At 34.1% G+C, this 22968-nt stretch overlaps 1 protein-coding gene across 1 annotated transcript in view; it reads left to right on the top strand.

Annotated features, from left to right (window-relative positions):
- The window catches only part of LOC139515137 (DNA ligase 1-like), a 29013-nt gene extending 6409 nt beyond the window's left edge, over positions 1-22604 (top strand). The window contains exons 3-6 of the mRNA XM_071304698.1: positions 19972-20232; positions 20653-20729; positions 21580-21844; positions 22237-22604. Coding sequence (XP_071160799.1) covers positions 19972-20232; positions 20653-20729; positions 21580-21844; positions 22237-22604 — 971 coding nt within the window. The remainder of the gene's footprint in view (positions 1-19971; positions 20233-20652; positions 20730-21579; positions 21845-22236) is intronic.
- Positions 22605-22968: the final 364 nt, after the last annotated feature.

The raw sequence follows: 22968 nt of genomic DNA, 5'->3' as shown, positions 1-22968 counted from the left end.
ACTTCACGGTACCCCAAGTTACAATGACCAGCCAACATCTATGATGAATGTAATGACATCAAGAAAGACAGAAGAATGCGACCTGGAGAAGTTTTGGAAGTTAGAAACACTTGGAATTGAGCAAATAGATGAGAAGGAAACAGGGAACAAGGAATTAAGAGAAGTATATGAGAAGACATGTATCAGTTTCCATGACAACAGATATTTTGCTACATTACCCTGGAAAGAAGAGCATCCACCATTACCAATGAACAAAGAAATAGCCCATCGCAGAACAGAAAACGTAATTAAACGACTGAAGAAGGAACCGCATTTACTACAGAAATACGGAGAAATAATAGGTGAACAAGAAAGAAGAGGATTTATAGAGAAGATAGGAGAAGACACAGCGACTAGCAACACAGTACACTACATACCGCATCATGCCGTCAAAAAAGAATCGTCGACTACACCTATTAGGATAGTGTTTGACTGTAGCTGTAGAGCAAGACAAGAAACTCCTAGCTTAAATGACTGTTTAATGGATACACCACCTGATCTAAACGAGTTAACAGGTATTTTACTTAGATTTCGATTAAATCAATGGGCAGTTTCAACAGATATTGAAAAAGCGTTTTTGAATGTTGGTTTAGAAGAGAAAGACCGTGATGTAACTAGATTTTTTTGGTTTTCCGATCCTACAGACTCTACAAGTCCGCTCTCAGTTTACCGATTCAAATCCGTCTTATTTGGAGCTACCTGTTCTCCATTTATTTTAAATGCAGTTGTTCAAAAGCACCTAAGTGAAAATACATGTGAATGGACTGATGCCATACAGAAGGATCTTTACGTTGACAACATAATTTCAAGTTTTCCAACCGAGAGCCAATTACTACAATATTTTGACACATCTCGTACCTTATTTGCAAAAGCGGGATTTAATTTACGCTCTTGGGCATCAAACAACAAGACTTTACAAGATCGCGCAACGTCAGAAAATGTACTTGATAATGACAAACTTATCAAAGTATTAGGACTTAGATGGAATACAGACAAGGACACGCTTACTTTCGCAAAACAGGAATACATCGAAATGGAGGATCATTTGATTACAAAGCGTGAAATTCTTAGACAATCTTCAAAAATTTACGACCCTCTAGGAATTATAAGTCCGATAACAGTGAGGAGTAAAATGTTCATGCAGACCCTATGGGAGAAAAAACTGGATTGGGATGAACCGCTATCGCCAGAAACTATAATGGAATGGAAAGAAATTCAACGAGACACACATGAATGTATAGAGACTGAAATTTCAAGACCGTATTTCAAAGAAAGGAGATCAACGGAAGATATTTCACTACACATATTCACAGATGCAAGTTTAAAGGCGTATGGAGCATGTGCATATGTAGTTTGCGGGAACCAGTCTACGCTGATTATGTCTAGAAACAGAGTTGCCCCATTGAAAAACATGACAATTCCGAAACTTGAGCTCATGGCAGCAGTGATAGGGAGTAGATTACTGAAACATTTGAAGTCACATATAAGCTTTTCACAGGCAACACTTTGGAGTGACAGTCAAATTACACTGAGTTGGTTAATGACTAAGAAACAAGTACCGATTTTCGTCAAAAACAGAGTTGCGGAAATAAATCAGCTTACGCATGGATTTTCCTGGAGATACTGTCCGACTGATTCAAACCCCGCAGACTTACTTTCAAGAGGAATGACAGCTGTAAGGTTTAAAAATTGTGATCTATGGATGAAAGGCCCCGGATGGATTGTTGATACTACAAAATGGCCTCAGTGGAAAAAAGAAGCTCTAATATGTACAACTCTAACCAAAGATAACTTATCAACAAACACAAACGATACAGCGACAAGTATTACAGTGGGAATAAATAAAATCATGGATATAGATAGGTATGGATCGTACCAGAAACTTTTACGTGTAACAGCATATGTATACAGATTTATTTACAACTGTAAAAATAAGAAAAAACGTAGTGGGAATTTAAATGTAGAAGAAATTCAGATAGCATCCGTTGCTTGGATACAGGATTCACAGCTTCGAAATTACCCGGATGTGTTTCGCAGTTTACAACAGAAAACGTCAAAAAATAATCTTGTAAAGCAGTTGAAATTGTATCTGGACGAGAACAAGTTAATACGTTGTGGCGGACGTTTAAACAACGCACCTATTGCCGCTTCAGCCAAGTTCCCGATATTATTACCAAATAAGGATACATTATCAACTCTAATTATAATGGATGCCCACAATAGACTACTTCACTCTGGATTAGAAAGTACTGTCACTTCTTTACGACAGTTTTACTGGATTCCAGCAATCCGACAATATGTGAAAACAATTATTCACAAATGTGTTACTTGCCGAAAGGTTACAGGAAGACCGTATCCTACTCCGGACCCACCGCCTCTACCAGCAGACAGACTAAGAGATTCACCGCCGTTTACTGTAACAGGCGTTGACTTTACTGGTGCATTGAGCATCAAAACTAAAAATGGAGTTGGAGGAAAAGCGTACATTTGCCTCTTTACTTGTGCGAATACAAGGGCCGTACACCTAGAAATTGTAGAAGATCTTACAGAAGAGACATTTATTTTAGCGTTTCGCCGATTTACTAGCAGGAAGTCGTTACCAAAAATCATGATATCAGATAATGGTACAACCTATGTAGCTTCGGCAAAGAAAATAGAGTTTCTGACCAAGTCACCGTTATTAAATGAACAATTAAATTCGTATGGCACAGTATGGAAGTTTATACCGAAACGTGCACCATGGTACGGTGGTTGGTGGGAAAGATTAATAGGTTTGACAAAAAATTGTATTAAAAAAGTTTTAGGAAAGGCATTTGTGAGTTTACGTGTACTTGAAACTATCGTCACAGAAGTGGAAGCTATTCTTAATGATCGTCCATTGACGTACCTATCATCTGATCCATCGGATAATGAACCATTGACACCCTCACATTTACTCTACGGAAGAAGAATTACGATTTTACCGTACACCGGAACTTTAGATGGAAACATTGAAAATTCAAAAAACTTAACACACGCATCAGCTAATAAAGTGTTACAGATTCAAAATCATATCATTGACAATTTCTGGACAAGGTGGAAACGTGAATACCTTACATCACTTAGAGAACAACATCGAACTAAAGGAGTGGACAAACAGAACATTAATATTGGAGAGGTAGTTCTAATACATGATGAAACTTCAAGAACAACTTGGAATGTAGGGATCATCGACAAATTGATTCAAGGACGAGATGGGTTTAGCAGATCAGCTATTTTACGGACTAAAAATGGTCAAACGTCTAGACCTATTAGCAAGTTATATCCTCTAGAACTAACATCTAATGAATACACAGGACCGTGTGATGAAATACTACCCGCCAGACGAGCGAAGACCGATGCAAAGGAAAAGATAAAGATGTGGACCAAATGAGACTATCGTATAATTTTATGGACTGTTAACTGTTCGTGCTTTATTACAGAAATAATTTTATTTTATTCGTGCTCATGATCAAAGACAGTTAAAGCTATTCAAAGTTTTCAGAGACAGTAATTCAAAGTGAAATTTTCATAATTTATTTTCATTTTATTGTAATTAAATTCATTTGCGGGCCCCCAGAATGTTAAGAATTGCACATGAGGTGTTCCCGCTACCGCTCTCCATGTACACGACGTCACCGTTGTTGTGACTTTAGCTTTTCAGAGTTCAATACAAGTATCATTGCAAGCAGACGTTCTTATTTACTAAGCCTTAATTTGTGTCCGATACAACCACTCTACGATAAAGCTATTGAAGTTGCTCAGGAAAAACAAAATGATTTGAAAATAGTTATTACAAATGAGGAGACAGAGAAAAATGGAGAAGAAAACAAGAAAACGGACCAAACTATCAATGTTAATGGTGAAAAACAAAATGATTCTCAGAAGACAGAGGCAGGGTTGATCAAAGAAAAGAAAACTAGCTGGGATGTCATTGAAATGAATGAAAGAAAAGAAAATGGCAAAAAAGACGCAAAAGACATTGAAATGAATAATGTCGGAAAGAAAACCACATTTGCTGCAAGAATCAGTGGATTCTTCCGTTCCTTATCATGTATCAAAGGGCAGAAGAAAAGCAAATATGTGTGTTGATGAACTGTTTTTATTCATTGTTATTCTATTTTCGTTGTTTTAATAATAAAAAAAACAAAATTAATGTTATTTAGCCTTGAAAAACCTGTTTTATTCGCCGACTAAAATTGAGCTTTGGTCTTGAACTGCGAGTAAACACTTATTTCGATAAGTCGACAACAGGTGCTCAGTCAGCTCCAGGGTAATGTAGGGATCGATAAGAAAGCAACCAAGTCCAGAATTCCTTCCAAGGTTGGTAGTCCAAAAGCTAGTTCTAGTTCTCAAAATGGGTCCCGGTTTGAAATATTAGCCGATGTGCATACTGAAGCTGATATACATCGTGAAGTATTTCACCACTGTCATTTTACTATTTGAATATTAATGGTGTTCTACAGGATAAACTTTCTGAGGCTAAGTTTTGCCCCCAATAGGTTTCTATGTTGAACTGTTGTGCACAGTGACAGCCAACCTGTACAAGCGGAAACCCTGTTGAAATATAACAAAAGCTCTTTGTTAGAGAAGGCGATAAATGCTTACTGTAATGTTTACGAGGGTTTCTTATCGTCGAGTTGCAAGTTGCGAGTTAAGATAGTCGAGTTGCGAGTTACAAAAGTCGAGTTGCGAGTTACAAAAGTCGAGTTGCGAGTTACGAAAGTCGAGTTTCGAGTTACAAAAGTCGAGTTGCGAGTTAAGAAAGCCGAGTTGCGAGTTAAGAAAGTCGAGTTGCGAGTTACAAAAGTCGAGTTGCGAGTTACAAAAGTCGAGTTGCGAGTTAAGAAAGTCGAGTTGCGAGTTACGAAAGTCGAGTTGCGAGTTAAAAAAGTCGAGTTGCGAGTTACGAAAGTCGAGTTGCGAGTTACAAAAGTCGAGTTGCGAGTTACGAAAGTCGAGTTGCGAGTTACAAAAATATTTTTGAGGATCGATTCACATTTGATAAACAAAGCATGCGTGTGTAAGTGATAAATTTGTCCTGGTAAAATATGTCTGGGCGGACAAATATTGCTAGTATAAAAAGTCTATGGTTACAGAATTTACTAGTATATTTAGTCCGATGTTAGTTATAATATATAATAAAAATATAATACGAGATTTTCATCCTCAGATAATTTTATTATTCCAAAACCAAATACAGAGTTGTATAAGTCTAGTTTCTCGTACAATGGACCAAAAGTGTGGAATGCTCTTCCTAATTCAATAAAAAAATCAAATACAGTATCCGAATTTAAACATAAATACAAATCTATGTACTTTTAACATTACCATCATATTTTTACTGTAATGCCATATCATAATTGTTTATTGTATTTTAAATTGTACATAATCTTTATTTACCATTATTATTGATGCATTGTTTATTTGTTATGTAATTATTATTGTATTAAGAGAGCCTTATTGAAAATTTGTGTAATCCAAATGAGTTACTCTCTCTAAATAAAGATATTATTATTATTATTATTATTATTATTAGTTATATATGTCCCCAGACTAACTTTCCTAGGTAATCATGTCCTATAAAATCCTATAATAAATTTAATTACATTTAAACCATGGAAATTTAGATGTGATGTTTTAGTAATGTTTAAGAGTTGCATAGTTATATTTTTGATAAAATTTATGTCCCCAGACTAATTTTCCTATGGAATCATGTCCATGCCAATAATAGTCGTAGGTTAAAATGTCCATGCCCTTAATTTTAAAAGGTGAATATGAATGTAATATGTTTTAGTATTGTTAAAGACAAAACGAAAGAGTTGTGTATCAATCTGTTTAAGAAAATTTGTCTCCAGACTAATTTTCCTAGGAAATCATGTCATTAATAATTCTAGTTTAAAATGTCCAAGCCATTAGTTTTAAAGGTAACTATAAAATAAAATGTAATATGTTTTAATATTGTTAAATAGTTGTGTATCAATTTTTTAAATAAATTTTATGTCCCCAGACTACTTTTCCTAGGAAATCATCCCCCCCGCCACATTATGTATGTATGTGCCTGTCCCAAGTCAGAAGCCTGTAATTCAGTGGTGGTCGTCTGTTTATGTGTTACATATTTGTTTTTCGTTCATTTTTTTTTTTTATATAAATAAGGCCGTTAGTTTTCTCGTTTGATTTGTTTTACATTGCCATTTCGGGGCCCTTTTATAGCTGACTATGGGGTATGGGCTTTGCTCATTTATGAAGGCCGTACGGTGACCTATAGTTGTTAATTTCTGTGTCATTTTGGTTTCTTGTGGACAGTTGTCTCATTGGCAATCATACCACATCTTCTTTTTCATATGATACGAATAATATACAGTTACTGTCTTTTGATGAGGTAAATAAGCGGTTTTATTGACTTTTTAAAAAATGATATTCACTGAGGCCGACGGCCGAAGTGAATATCAGTTATTCCAATGTCAATTAAACCCCATATTTACCGAAACAAAAGACAGTAACTGTTTTGTTCCATATTCCGAGAAAAGAAAATGTATTTAATGACAAACATATACCAAAACAAATTTTACATGAAACATTTTACCATAACGTTGCATGTAAAAGCGCGTGACGTTTAGCGCGGTGAATAACACTTTCTGAAGTGAATATGCTTTTTTATTCAAAATCCAATTCATATAGAGAAACTTACCAAAATGATACCAATATGGAATAACGTCGTTTATTTGGACCAAACTTATGATGACACTGAACAATATTGAAAGCGAATGGCAAATGGCACGCAATAAATCGTACGAGTGACACACGACTGTTGTGCGACAGTCGTTCGACAGTGGCACGAGAGTGGCACGACAGTGACACGACGGTAACACGCATATTTCTATGACATGAAAATCTGAAAAATAGAACCAACAACTCACGATTGTCGTACGACAGTCGCACGACTTTCACAAGACTCACTCAATTCTTTTTTTTCCTGTACTGTACCCATCGTGGAACCATCGTAGACATTTCGTAGCTGATGTGACCTCTCGTACGATCTGTTGTGATCGGGGCTTTACATTTCGAACATCTCTATGGACGTCATGGCAGTATGGCCGTTACGTCCTGCATCGGGTGTTATTACCATAGTATCATCCTTAGTTTCCCGAATATAGAACAATCGAAATTGAATTCTTAGAAAACTAACGGAAACCGTTTTACTAATTAATTCATAATTGACAATCTCAAACGTGTGAACACTATATAATTTTAAACCTAAGTGACTCAGTTTTATAAGTTACCCTATACCCAGGAGGAATACTTTAAAAAAAAATCTTATTCACGATGTAGCACTAAACATTTTAAATTTTCCAATTAAACCCCACCTGTAAAATGGCACAAATGTAGTTTTTACAATAGTATATTTGATGGCTACATGTATAGAACAAAGAATAAAATCGGGGAATGGGTCAAAGAGACAGCAACCCAACCAAAATATGCAATTCAACCGAAGGCCATTTGGTCTTCAACACAATGAGAAATCACACACCTAGAGGGAGCCCCAAGCAGGCCCCGAAACACATTGTTATATATCGTTAGATCAAGAATATTTACGCCATTCTATGCTCCTAAATATAAAGATGAACCAAAATAAAAAAAATATACAAGAGCAACAAAGGCTAAAGGTTCCTGACTTAGGTCAGACACAAAAATTCAGCGGGTTTAAACTTGTTTTATGCACGCACATCATTTCCCCTGTATCTCTAGCCAATGTAGACATATATAATTTTAACGTCCACAATTTTGAGTGTCACTGCCAAAGAATAAATTTTGCGGTCCCTAACGATTATTGCCAGGCTCAGCAACTCGACTTTCGTAACTCGCAACTCGACTTTCTTAACTCGCAACTCGACTTTCGTAACTCGCAACTCGACTTTCTGAACTCGCAACTCGACTTTTGTAACTCGCAACTCGACTTTCTTAACTCACAACTCGGCTTTCGTAACTCGCAACTCAACTTTCGTAACTCGCAACTCGACTTTCTTAACTCGCAACTAATAATAATAATAATAATAATAATAATATCTTTATTTAGAGAGAGTAACTCATTTGGATTACACCAATTTTCAATAAGGCTCTCTTAATACAATAATAATTACATTACAAATAAACAATGCATCAATAATAATAAATTAAAAGATTATGTACAATTTAAAATACAATAAACAATTATGATATGGCATTACAGTAAAAATATGATGGTAATGTTAAAAGTACATAGATTTGTATTTATGTTTAAATTCGGATACTGTATTTGATTTTTTTATTGAATTAGGAAGAGCATTCCACACTTTTGGTCCATTGTACGAGAAACTAGACTTATACAACTCTGTATTTGGTTTTGGAATAATAAAATTATCTGAGGATGAAAATCTCGTATTATATTTTTGGTTTGCAGAAGCTGATACAATAAGACTGGACATATATTCTGGAGCTAAGCCATGTTTTGCCTTATACATTAGTAATGATTTGTGATAAAGTATTCTTTGTGTGATTGGCACAATGTTACATTCGTGAAATAATTCTCTTGAAGGTTTGGTGTAATCATGTTCGTCTAAAATTATTCTTGCTGCCCTTTTTTGCAGTTTTAGTAAACTATCTAACAGAAAGTTATTACAGTTTCCCCATATTGAACAACAATAATCTAAGTGAGGTAAAACGTAAGCGTTATAGTACATTTGTCTAGCTTTATGATTTAGATATTTTTTTATCCTTTTTAGTAAAGCTAAAGAAGAGTTAACTTTTTTGATTATATAATCGATATGAGAAGACCAAGATAGAGATGCATCAATAAAAACACCTAGAACTTTTTCACATGTACTTTCTATAATTTGTTGTCCATTTAAAGCAAGATTAATGTTTTCATTTGATGTAACGGAAAGCTTTTGTTTAGATCCAATGCATATAGCTTTCGTTTTAGATACATTTACAGCCATCTTATTGTCATCACACCAGCGAAAAATATCTTGTAAAACCGTATTAAGTTTTTGACTGATGCAACTTTTGTTTTGTCCAATGACTGATATGGTGCTATCATCAGCAAATAAATCGGTGTTATGATTAGTATTAGACAAAGGAAGATCATTAATAAAAATTAAAAACAACACCGGTCCTAATACGGATCCTTGAGGTACACCCGTTTTTTGTTTTTGTACGTCTGAAAATGTATTTGAAATAGATACTTTCTGATATCTGTCAGCCAAATATGATGTAAACCAACGTAATGAAGTATAAGATAATTTGTATTTGTTTAATTTTTGAATAAGCAGTTCATGATTGAGAAGATCAAAGGCTTTTGCTAGATCTAGAAATACTGCTCCAACAAGATCGCCATCATCAATGGCTTTAAGCCATTTATCTATTAAAGCTGTTAAAGCAGTTTGACAAGAATGGTTTGCACGAAAGCCTGACTGCATTCTATACAATAACTTGTATTTATTAAGATATTTTACTAAGTGTGTTTTCACATGTTTTTCAAGGATTTTAGAAATGAGTGGTAAAATTGCAATTGGTCTATAATTAAAAACATCCTGTTTTGAGCCTTTGTTCTTATAAACTGGTATGACTTTTGCCAGTTTAAATGAGGATGGAAAAATACATGTTTTGATACTCAAATTAAAAATATGACAAAGTGGTAGTGAAATAGCATGAGAAGACATCTTTAAAAATTTTGCACTTATGGTATCAAGGCCTGTTGCTTTTGATTCATCTAGTGCTTTTAGTTGTAAACACACAAAATCATTACTCATAAGTGGTATAGAAAAATACACGTCATCTGGTACATGACCCGATATAAAATCACCAAGTCACTTTCTTAACTCGTAACTCGACTTTCGTAACTTGCAACTCGACTTTTTTAACTCGCAACTCGACTTTTTAACTCGCAACTCGACTTTCATAACTCGCAACTCAACTTTCTTAACTCGCAACTCGACTTTTGTAACTCGCAACTCGACTTTCGTAACTCGCAACTCGACTTTCTTAACTCGCAACTCGACTTTCGTAACTCGCAACTCGACTTTTGTAACTTGCAACTCGATACTCGTAACTCGCAACTCGATACTCGACAACAAGTGAATCTCGTTTTATTTTAAAACACCGTTTGCATAAGTTTTCAATGTATCTATTACATATAGTCCGGCCGATCGGTGAAAAAATTGCTCAAAGAATGAGGAAAGCACCAATTTTTGCATGATGGTACATTTTTGTGTACTGAGCAATTTTAGCTATGGACCCACCGTCAAAATTCAAAATGGCGGTTTATTTCAAGATGGCTGCAGTACGTTCTAAAAGATTTTCCAATATTGCACAAACCACAGTGGATTTGATGCTAGGAGCACAAAAATCAACATATTTGAATGACTTGGTCTACTTAGCAAGATTTTGTTTTGATCTATCTTTGAAATACAAAATGGCGGCTATTTTCAAAATGGCCGCCTTGAAAAGTAAGCAAATATTCATTATTGAGAATTGACCTGAATATAAGCATTTTATTGATGTAAAGTGTCATTTATAGTATCTGTCCCAGTTCTGTCCTTTTTGATTTTGCCTTCCTTGTCATTTCATACACAAAGTAGTTGCTTTCATAAAAAGCTGCAGTAATAGCTTTCATTAAAAGCTGCACTCTTTGTTTTCTTGGGTCACAAATAAAAGCTGTGGTATGGGATTTATCTGCCTTAAGATATTATTCAGTGCCAATCTTATTTCTTGGGTCGTAATATTTTGCTATTTGAGATATTAAACTGTGAATTGAGAATCATTTAAACACATATCAGTGAAATGGCAGGAATTGAGGATAACACGGACAAGAACATTAAAATGGCAGAAACTGAATCATTTGGGGATAATGAGAAACCCACAGCTGAAGACGTTTTAACAAAGGACAGCTCAGAAATGACTATTAAACTATTGTATCAGGAATTTTTAGCAGATAGAAAATCTAATGCTCAATGAACAGTTGAGATTTACCGCAATATAAAACAGAGCGAAGCGCGAATTGATAAAATATGTGTTGGTCTCATTACGTTTTAAGCTGAACAGAAAGAGGCAATGGATATTAATAACGAACAGATGAGAGCAATATCTCGGCAACTTCAGTAGTCTGAAGACATCATAGACCACAAGGCTAATAATAAATGCTTGGCGGAATTGATGGTAAGACCAATACGACACTCAATGTTCTGGTGAGATGAATAGACAAGCTGACAACAACTGAGGAAGGAGACCCAGTTCAATTTAAAAGTGCATTTGAACAGCAGGGTACCTTCCAACAACTGGCATCTGTTGTAAATGAATTATTCGACAATCGAAATAAAGAAGTTAAAATTTCTGCAATAGACACATCATCTAAGCCAAACTGTGACCTTAGCCAGTACAACGCAAGTTTACCAAAAGTACACGACAAAATCCATGCCTTGGGTCTTTCCCCAATTGTAGTTCGCATGAACCATCAACCGCACCAACTCTGTTGAAGGTGTCTTCACCTTAAGTCAAAAGTCCTATGTCAGGGCCCTTAACCCTGCATGAGACAGTCCAAGTTATTCAACAACAATCTCTAATTAAGAAAATACTATAAACCTCTAGTACTTATCAAGGATATCAGCAAAAAGGCTTATGTGTCTTCTCACGCACCCTTACCTTCTACTATCAGTCAATAATTTTTAGTTAAGAGCAGCACACCATTACAGAAACAATTGGCTGCAAGTGGATTCTATCAAGCTTCTCCAATGCTGAATGCAGTGCCTATACTTACGGTATCATCCCCGTCGAGTCAATGGCAAATCCCACATTTATCACTCCAATTATGACAAACTCGTCAGCTCCTGTAGCTCTAATAGGCTTCCCATAACAGCAAGCTGACTCCCCTGACCGATCCAGGAAAGGGCAGAGGAAACCAAAAAAGTGTGGCAACACCTCTTCTTCAGACTCCTCATTGGAGAGAGAATATACCCGATGGCAAGAAAATCTTGGTGCAAGGGACCGGAGCCGAAGCCCACCTCCCAAAAATGCAAAAACTCAATTGAAGAGGGTCCATGACTTGGGCGGCGTTTATTTACCAATTTGAACGAACTGTCGGTAGATGACAATGGTAAAACAGGAAAAATGTGTGTAGGCCCCAGATTGCCAGGCTGATGTTGGCTTTGAGTACGCTCGCAAGGTAAACACAGATAATGATTCCAAGGCCTTAAAAAGCATTAATTTGGAGCAGCACTCCAGCAAGAAAGATCAAACCAGATTGGAACTGAAGCAATCCGTCGAGGATGTAAAGACAAAGATTCTATAAGAAATTTTATAGAGAGGAACCAAGAAACATTCAACAAGGCGTTGAAACAATTGAAAACCTTAAGGTAGTTCAGGGGTATAGAAAAAAAATGACAGAATTTTCTTATACTTTGTGAAATTCAACTTTGAAGTATTGTAAATGAAAAAATGCAAAAAAAAATGGGGGTCACCGGCCATCTAAGAGATATTTTGACCTCTGAAAACGAGTGCAAATAGGTTATATGGAAATATAGGGGAAATGGACAAAAATCTCTGTGATTGAATTTTCAGAGCAAAATAAATGACAGAAGTTGCTCATTATTTCATACTGTAAAACTTGATGTCTCTATTTTATAAAATTGGAATAAAATTTGGGGGTCACCGGCCATATCAGAGATTTTTTGACCTCTGAAAATTAGTGCAAATAGGCTAAATATAGGAAAAACAGACATAAAATCTCTGTGATTGAATTTTCAGAGCAAAATAAACGACAGAAGTTGTTCATTATTTCATACTGTGAATCTTGATGTCTCTATTTTATAAAATTGGAATAAAATTTGGGGGTCACCGGCAATCCAAGATATTTTTTTACATCTGTAAATGAGTGCAAATAGGCTAAATATAGGAACAACAGACATAAAATCTCTTTGATTGAATTTTCAGAGCAAAATAAATGACAGAAGTTGCTCATTATTTCATACTGTAAAGCTTGATGTCTCTATTTTATAAAATTGGAATAAAATTTGGGGGTCACCGTCCATCCAAGAGATTTTTTACCCCTGAAAATTAGTTCAAATAGACCTAGCATAAAACGAACCATCACAGTTCCTCAAAAATGACTGTTACCATTAAAACTAATAAAAGTGCTGACCAGGAGTGCATTCTAGGACCATGCTCGCTGAATAGTTGCGAATTTGTTTCGCACGTAGTTGGAAAAGGAAATAGTTGCCCCTTACCCGTTTTAAGTGAAGGCAATCGTGTTATCCCTCTGAAGAAAGGTACACGTATTGATTACATAGAATAATTTGACGATGGAGTGGGTACGGCAGATGAAAACTCGATAAATGACGCAAGACGTGGCATTGAAGAGACACGAGACATGGTGCCCTTGGCACTGCCTTAAAGTTCAGATGAGTTACCAACTATTCCACCATATTTAACCGACATATATTAACGTTCAATCGACTCGTTTCAACCTATTTCATTCCAACCATTAAAACTGAAAGCGTTTAAAGAACAATTACAATAACATGTAACATATTGATTAACATTTTGAATTTCTCTTTTTGTTTTTGCATATGCAGCCATATTTGCAAATGTATGTGTTATAGAAATAACCAAATATTTTTTTTTATATTTTAAAATTAATTGATAACAAATTCAAGAACATGAAGTCCATTTTTAAAGAATCATTACTTAAATTTCCGAAATTTTATAGAATACCTTTAGGACAATCTTGATATTAATACCGTTTTTCCGCCATCTTGAAAATGGCAGCCATATTGGATTTTTCAGAGTGGGTCCATAGCTGAAATCAAAGGGTATATAATCAAGAACTACTATGCAAAGTTTCATGCTTTCCTCATCAAGTGAGCAATTCTGCTTTATATCTGCACCAATCGGCCGGACTAATAGTAATGCATAACAATTAGATATCTAGTCGACGACATGGGTATCTATCAAGTTGGATGTAGAAAATGCCTAACCTCCGATTTTTTTTTGAAAAAATTACCACGGACAGAGACCATATCAATCTATTAGTTCAGTGTCTGTCCTTCCATTATGTGACTCAAGAAAAAATTCCAAAAAATGGGTAACAATTGTATCGAAAAGAGAAAAATCGAGTGCACCTTTTTATGTTAGGGTGTGTTTGAGGTGTATATTTTGTCTTTAAAACGTAGAAAACAAGGGTATTTTATATACCATCTCGCTTCAGATTCCATAATTTTATATATCAAAGCTACAGGTTGACTTTATAACATAAAAAAATCACAATACGAACTAAAAGTACTTGACGACAGTCTTTTAGGTTAGATGATGAAAATGCATATCTTCTTTTTTTGTGTGATAACTAGGTTTATATAATCTTCAACCACTGAAAAGTTTTAGTCTGCCCTTCCACGAAATATTTATTTAGAATTTTTTTAAATATTTAAGAATTTTCGAAAATTCCACCTGACAACCGATCAGACAATAGTTTTAAGTTGAATCAATGCAGGCAAGATCATTAACTGATGCTTATTAGCTAGTAGTATAAGGATCGTTATGGTGCTATGTGGATAAATTTATCGGTTTTCAAGAGCAAAATTGGCAGCGCGTCATCCATACAATGGCTTCCAGTTCTACGATTGTGAAAATGAACTGGCGTAATGGGAAGATCATTTTGACGAAGAAGAATCCTGACTGTGTACCAAACACTAAAAATAACATTGTCTTTTATTTGATATTTAGTTTAAATGATGACTGTCATGAGGGAGACACTAATTTAAATCAGTGCCAAACGTTCACAAAGCGTTCATAGATTAATTTTATTTTGATAAAATTGCTATTAATATCAAATGTGCATATTGGCCAACATGCTATGACTGCTTCGTGTATATAATATGTACATTCCTGTAATTAAAATTTGTGCATGTCCAAGTTTCCATTCGGGAATTTTCTTTCAACATTTGGAATAACTTCTATTTGAATACGTTCACATTTTTAACAATCGTGATTCTTTAATGGAACACAGCTTGCTGAGTGGGCCTCAAACCTGCATAAATTTACGTAAAGAAACAAAAGATTGCAAGTTTTGTTAAATGATTCCAATAAAATATGTTCCACAATTTTTATTTCGGTAAGCAGGAAAAGCTCAAAATAAGAGGATCACATATGGTGCATTTCTGCATGATGTGGTTTTCGTGTGCGAGATGGCATCCGAGAACCCACAAGCATGTCATATTTGCATCGTTCTATTTGTGTACCTTTGTGGTGTTAATTGCCAATTGTTATTGGCCAAACACTTGTCCATTTAATAAAAACTTTAAGCTCAAATATGTCCTCAATATTTATGTTCAAATGTTAACGACATTTAATGATTGGATAACGGACACCAGATAAGATACTTGAGATATGTGTCCATGGGACAAAGATGATAACCCTGCTTGCATATACGATTATAAAGGAACATAACTCAAGAACGGTAAGATTGACACTACCCAATTTTGTGCTTAATCTGTGTTTTGTGGTAATACGCATTGTTTATAAGTTTCATAAAATTTTCTTGAGGCGAACTTACTAGGCTAGAGAACAAAATTGAAAAATTCGTCAATTTACCCATTTGTAAAGGGCATAACTTTAAAGCAGTAAAAGTGACATAACATTTGTTTGATGGAGACTAAAGTTAGAGATAGGAGACTAAAAAAACAGCATTTTTTTCATTTATAAAGGGGCATAACTCTAGAATGGTAAAAATGACGCTACCAGAATTCCAACGTAATCTGTATTTTATATTAATAAGCATTGTTATTAAGTTTCATAACATTTATAATCGAACGGAACCAATTTTGGGACATACGAACGGATAATGGTAAATTTTAATACCCCTCCTTTACGGCCGATGGGGAGTAGGGCATAAAAAGAATATCTCAATATAAAAATATCTTCACTTGCGAGAGCTCTTTATTTATTTTTCATCAATATGATAATTAAAGTTAAAATTTTAGATGAAGGTATTTCACAAATATTATACATTTAGTTTTGTTCTACTAGTTTTTAATAGACTGGTGCATTTTTTCTCGGTTCTCTGACTATTGATTAAGTGGTAATTTATTAGTATTGGGTTTTTTTCAATGTCATTTGTTTATATTAACATAATCTTTTGCAACACATACATTAAATCTTGGTGGTTGATTGCTTGATGTACAGTCTCAAATATATCATGCATATCTAAAGCAAATATAAGAATTGCAAATAGTTGATTTTGTTAAGTTAAATTCATTGTTTACAAAGAAAATTATTATTTTGCGCTTATGTACTGCAGTGATGACTATTTATCTTAGAGCTAATTTCCGAATGCAGGTAGTTTAAAGGTTTGCTTTGTTTGCTTGATTTATATGTATAACTGTTGCTCAAGTATTGTAGCTATGTTTTACAATTACAATTAGAAGATAAGTGAGGGTTCAGCTAGTCTAATGTTATTGGATGCTTGAGCAAACATTTAATCTAACAAAAAAAGCAAACTAACCAAACCTTTTACCTACATGCATTAGGAAAATAGCTCTAATAATGTATCAGGATTTCAGGGTATTGCAGTTACGGCTTCCTGTAAATGTGGTTGCAGGGCTTATACGAAGGTAAAATACCCTTTAGGCGGTTATTTTCGGTTACCGTTACCGTTTGCGTCTAATTCGTTAAAATTTTACCGTGATTCGTCAAAATATCCTTATCGTTATTCGTCAAAGGTCTCAAATAATTATTGTTAGCGTCATTTTAGTGGGAAAAATAAAGTGATGTGTCAAAATCAGTCGATTTTTTTATCGTCTAAAAAAAGTGTACATTTTATCGTCATGCACCCAAAATTATTCGTCTTGAAGGTATCCCCCATTACTACCCTCTTATGGAAAAGTACTGCTTCATTATTACAACAAAACAAAAGGACGGTTTCAATATTAATATCAATTGAATTTATATTCATATAATATGTGATCAATTTTCTGATAATAACGGTTGACATGTCTAAGCGTTCATATAAGCAAGTCGTGTTAATTTAATAAGATCTAAACTACTTAAGGGAGAGACCGATTTTATTGAACACTTCTGATACCATACAAAAAAAAGTCAAAAATATTTATGATATGGCGTATAATCGTAGTGTTTTGTACTTCCTAAATGTATCTTTGAAACAATCTCGTTTTCACAGGCAACACTGACATTTTTTTCAAATCAAAAAAGACTTTCTTCTGTCGATCCCAATGTTGTGATAATATGACATGCGATCTATACTTCTAAAGGAAGAGAACATATCCATTGAGCCGCAAATCTTCTGAAACCATGCATACAAAGTTGGAAATATTTGTAGTATGAAATATAAATCTTGTAGTGATTTGTACCTCCTTATTTTGGGAGAACATGAGATGATACTTACTTCCTCCCCCTTTACTTCTTTTTTTCGGGGAAGCATAAATTATCCCTTGTTTTCTATCCTCTTCATCTGGTTCCCGTTCCTGTAAGTGAGAGGATGATCATTGGGTTTTTCCCAATATCCTCCTTATTATTATTTTTTTTTTCTTTCTAAAGCATAAATTATCCCTTTTTTACTACCCTCATTACCTGGTTCCCGCCTGTCTCTTAATTCCCTCCAACCTAACTCCCACTCATTCCTAGAATCGTGTCCACCCCAGTTGCGGATCATAGAGGGGGGTTTGGTGTTGGAACTTCCTTTTTTTGTGCCCCTTTTTTGAAAGATCAATACATTTGAATGGGATATATGGTTGGAACCGGCATCTCCTAGTAAGATTAAAAGGAAACTGAGCTATATGTCGATTACGTAGAAATCTTCTTTTTTTATGAATTTATGTAAGTCCAATAAATGATTCAGAAGTAAAATCGGAATGGACCTTACATCAATAGATTTAAACTATTCACCAAAGTTTCATAGGAAATAGGTGAGTCTTTTTGAGCTATTGTCTGAAAACACCCAATTTTTTATCCAAAACATTTAATCTGAAATTTCTATAATAATCAGAGAATAGATATTTATTCATGAACATTTCACCAAAATTTGTATGTGAAATGGTGACATCATGATGTAGTTATTGTACGACCTGTTGACGACAGACCGACGACCAGATAACGGTACACCATTGTTTGTTCTGTCTGAAAACACAGGCGTATAAAAAAAAATATACAGCTGAAATCTTCAATAAGTTTACTCAATAATATTTTGTCTGATGTTTGGTTGAAAGTTAAAAGTACAACTATCAATTAAACTGTTAAATTGGGGTAAATAAATTGTAAGAAACCCCCCAAAAAATTAAAAAATCATAATTTAATTTGGTAACTTGATTCTTCAACTCAAACTCATCCCAAGGCCTCGATTCAAGAATGATGTCTACCTCAGTGGCAGATTAGGGAGGGAAAGTTCCGAGGGTTGGAATCCCCGTTTCTCCCGGGTAAGAAACCAACTCCCAAATTGTGTGTGTGTGTGTGTCTTGGTTGCTGTTCTTCATATAACGGCATTCTTCTAACACAACAAATGATAAAACACTGTTGACAACTTACTGACAAATACGTTACAACTTATTGGCCGTCATCACACAGAAACGGATAACAGAAAATCGGAGAAGCTATGGGGCGGCGCTGCTGTCATACTTCGACGTCATAAATATCTCTAATGCCAACGTTATTGTCGAAGTATCGGCAATACACTGCAGCGGTGTTTTATTTTCTGAAGACTAAAAACTAATTCTATTCAGCTTTTAGGAAGATTCGAGATATCGAAAGATAAGTCTGGTGAGTACTCTTTGTTTCACTTTATTTCAAGTCACGCGTTTTCATCCAGTTATTTATTAAAATGAGAACTTTAAAACTAAAAAACTGTATTAAAAAATCGGGGTATGATCTGACATGATATATCTTATCGGCACTGGTGCTTATATATTGGCCTTTAGATACAGGTTATAACCGGGCTTCTTGAAAACGCTAAATTAGCTAACCGTATTTTGATAAGAGCGTTATTACTACATGCAAAAAAATGTAATATAAAACGTGGAAAGAACTTGACAAAAACCGAAACGACCGAAAACTGAATAACAGAACGATCACTTCGAATAATGATTGCATTAGCGATGCAATGATTTAATACCACCTAAAAAAAATCCTCTTCAATGTATATACATGATTTCAGGTATTTATGCTATGAATCTATAAAAGAAAAATCATTCTTGAAATACATAATCTAGCAGATTCCGAAATTTAAAAAAAATGGAAAAAAAAGGGAGATGAATGTTACAAAGAAATTTCATGTTACATTAACTAACAATTGGTTCAACAATTAATAGGTTTATAATGTCCAATCAAGAAAAAGAAAAGGAAAGCTTCTCTGTGTATGGCTTTTGTGAGGCCATATTATGTACAGCTGAATTTGAGTGTCGGCTTGAAGACATACTAGACAAGAAGGCCGCTGAGGCAAAGAGGACAGTATGGAAAATGGAAATAAGTATGTCATAATATCAGTTTCTAATCTAATGTGGACAAGCAGGTCAATTATTCAATAAATATTTTTTTTTTAAATTCTGTCCATGTTTTTGTTTCTGCATCTTTTTTCTCTGTTTTGTTAAGTGTTTCCTGTAGTGTTTGACTGCGTTTGATAGTGTTTTTTTCAAATTTAAACTGAAAATGTCACCATGACTGAAAAACCTGCAAACATCTAGAGGTCAACATACGACCTTCAATAGCAGACAAGGGTCGTATACAATATCACGAATATGTGTCGCTCAAATTCGCGAAAAATATATATAATTGGGAATATTTTCATTTACCATCTTAATTTTTTCGTTTAACATTTTCAAAATTGATTTTTATTCTTTTAATTCCTCATTTAAATATTCATTGGATTTATTTTCACAGAAAGAGAAAATAAGGAAGAGAAGAGATCAGAAAAAGATGAAAGTATGAATATAGAAGAAAAGAGGTCAGAAAACGATGAAAGTATGAATATAGAAGAAAAGAGATCAGAAAACGATGAAAGTATGAATATAGAAGAAAAGAGATCAGAAAACGATGAAAGTATGAATATAGAAGAAAAGAGATCAGAAAACGATGAAAGTATGAAAATAGAAGAAAAGAAACCAGAAATGGGTGTGGATTTATCAACAGAGAAAAGACGGGGTAATTTTGTTGTTGATATTTTTGCCAAGATATAACTTTTTGCTGGTTGTATATATCTTTTTATAAAAGTTTATCTGGTTGTATATAAAAAATAAGAAGATGTAGTATGATTGCCAGACGACTCTCAACAAGAGACCAAATTGCATAAAAGTTAAAACTGTTTGTCACGTACGGTCTTTAATAATGAGTTAACTCCATACCGCTTAGTCAGCATGGTCAGTGTATATCTATAATGAAAGTTTAACAAATTTTCTCCACTGAAAATGACAATTCTGGATGATACTAAGGAGAAACGGTATCATATCATCTAAGATGAAAGTTTTTATTTTTAAATCTAAGTTCGTTGTTATACCTGCTGGAACTAATAAAACGAAATGCCGAGAGAAAAAGTCAGTAATGTGAATATTTTATTCTTTCTAGAATTGAAAATAAGAAAGATCCACGTGCAGAGAATTGGAGATAACCCATTGAAGAATGCCGTCGTATATGTCAATAAGGTACAACAGAAATTAAGGGGATGTTAGTATGGGGTAAATGTTAAAGATAGAATCTAATAATTATCCAACAGTTGCGGATCCAGAGAGTGGTCCGATGGTTGGAACCCCGTTGTATTTGGACGATCAATGCATTTGAATGGGAACATAATTATTGTTGGAACCCCCCTTTTTAAAATGGATGGATCCGCCCCTGGTCAAATGTTATACTATTAACGGAACCTTTCTTTAATTGCTGTTCTTCATCATGATTCACAGTGAGATGAAAGCCAGTGGGTCAATATGTACTCACAATTGACATCAAGGCCAGAAATCATTTGAATTTTATATATGTCATCAATCTTGATTACATTAACAACTAGTTTCAAATTAAAAACAGCTTTTTTTGACTTTTTGATAAAAAAATATTATTAAGCTCTTCGTTTTCAACCGTATTTTGAAATAAATCTTAAATCACAAACCCCACATAAAACTTCCGTTGTGTAAGTATGTTGCGTTAATAAAATCACATTTGGTGGTGAATGAGCAGTATACACGGCTGGCCGTGTAAGTTACAAGTAAGGAGTTTTATGATGTTAATTGTTCTGTAATTGTTGAAATTATAACTCCTAAAATTTTAAAACAAAAGTTACCCACATCTGAAAATAGAGTTACGGACAGTCTGCTTAGTTTTGATCAAAAAGTTACGGATGTCTTATGTAATTTTAAAGTTGGCCTTGCGCTTTAGTGAACTCTAAATTAACAAACGTATGGTAATTGCTAGTGATTTCCTTATTCTTAGCAACGTTTTCGATATCTAATTTACTTATGTTGTATAATTTGATATATACATGTACATACAATTGTTATATAGGATCCAGTCCAGAATTCTGAATTGAAAGGATTGATTAATGACAAAGAAACGACGAAAGACGAAAAGAAAAAGAAAAGAGAAATGATGAAAAAAGAAGAAATACTGGAAAAGAAAGCTCAAGAAGAGGAAAAGAAAGTTAAAGCACAGTATAAAGCAATCGACAAGAGTATTAAAAAGTACTCAAAGGATGTCAAGTCAAAATGGATGAAGAAAGAAAAGACGAATATAAAGATGAAAAAGATGGCACAAAGGATGTTGGAAAAAGGTATTTCATAACTATGTCCACTATCTTCAGTCTTTCTGTGACTTAAGGAATGTTGTTGGTTGCCATTGACGTTCTGAATTCAACATTCACGTGTCATTAATGAAAAAATCAATTAAATTTCTTATTCAATTATCATATTTCACATTTTTATGATATAGTTTATAGAAATTAATTAGTTAATTCTGATTTACAAGCACTTATAAAATTCAGGAAGAGTTTGTCTTACATTTTGCAATTTATTTGGTATAACTTGATATTTTTTATTATAATTAAGAGAGTAAAAAGCTGTATGAGACTAATTTTCGGATTAACACTGAAAAAAAAGATTGCACTGAATTAAAAAACTTGTTTGAAAACATTGAATTTCTACATCTATCTTTTTATTTTTACAGAAATAAAGAAGATTGAGAAAGAAAGATTAAAGGACGAAAAGAAGAAACAAATAGTCAAAACAAATGAGGAGACAGAGAAAAATGAAGGCGAAAACAAGAAAAAGGATCAAACTATCAATGTTGATGGGGAAAAACAAAATGATTTAGAAGAGACAAAGAAAGAGACAGGGATGAATAAAGAAAAGAAAATAAACTGTGGTGTCATCGAAAAGAATGAAAGAGAAGAAAATCACCAAAAAGACGCAAAAGACATTGAAATTAGTACCAACAATGCTGGAAAGAAGCCCACATTTGCTGCAAGAATCAGTGGATTCTTTCGATCCTTATCGTGTATCAAAGGGCAGAAGAAAAGCAATGATGTGTGTTAATATGATGAACTGTTGTTATTCTTTTATTTTTTTTCAAGGTTTCATTTTCTTCATAAAAAGCCAAATTTATTATTATTCAGCCTTGAAGAATCTGTTCTATTTTATTTTTAGTATTTAATATAGCTTCAACTAGCATTTTGTAACTGCGAGTGTGTTTTTATTATGGTACTTTGTGTCTTTTAAAATTAAGTGAAAAGTGGATAATCCCAATGAAAATCTACGCATTTGTAGGTCAGGAAAATTGCAAATGGCTTTATTCTGTTCAATGTTGTGTCCGTTGAAGAATTTGGTCTAGACGACAGATGAATAGTCTCTGTTTAAGCCATTAGAAGCATGTTTAGATTCGGAGCAATTAAGAGCAATT

The sequence above is a fragment of the Mytilus edulis genome, chromosome 3, assembly GCF_963676685.1.
Source record: "Mytilus edulis chromosome 3, xbMytEdul2.2, whole genome shotgun sequence".
Lineage (NCBI taxonomy): Eukaryota > Metazoa > Mollusca > Bivalvia > Mytilida > Mytilidae > Mytilus > Mytilus edulis.
The sequence above is the reverse complement of the archived record's forward strand: the minus strand, read 5'-3'. Positions and strand labels throughout refer to the sequence as shown.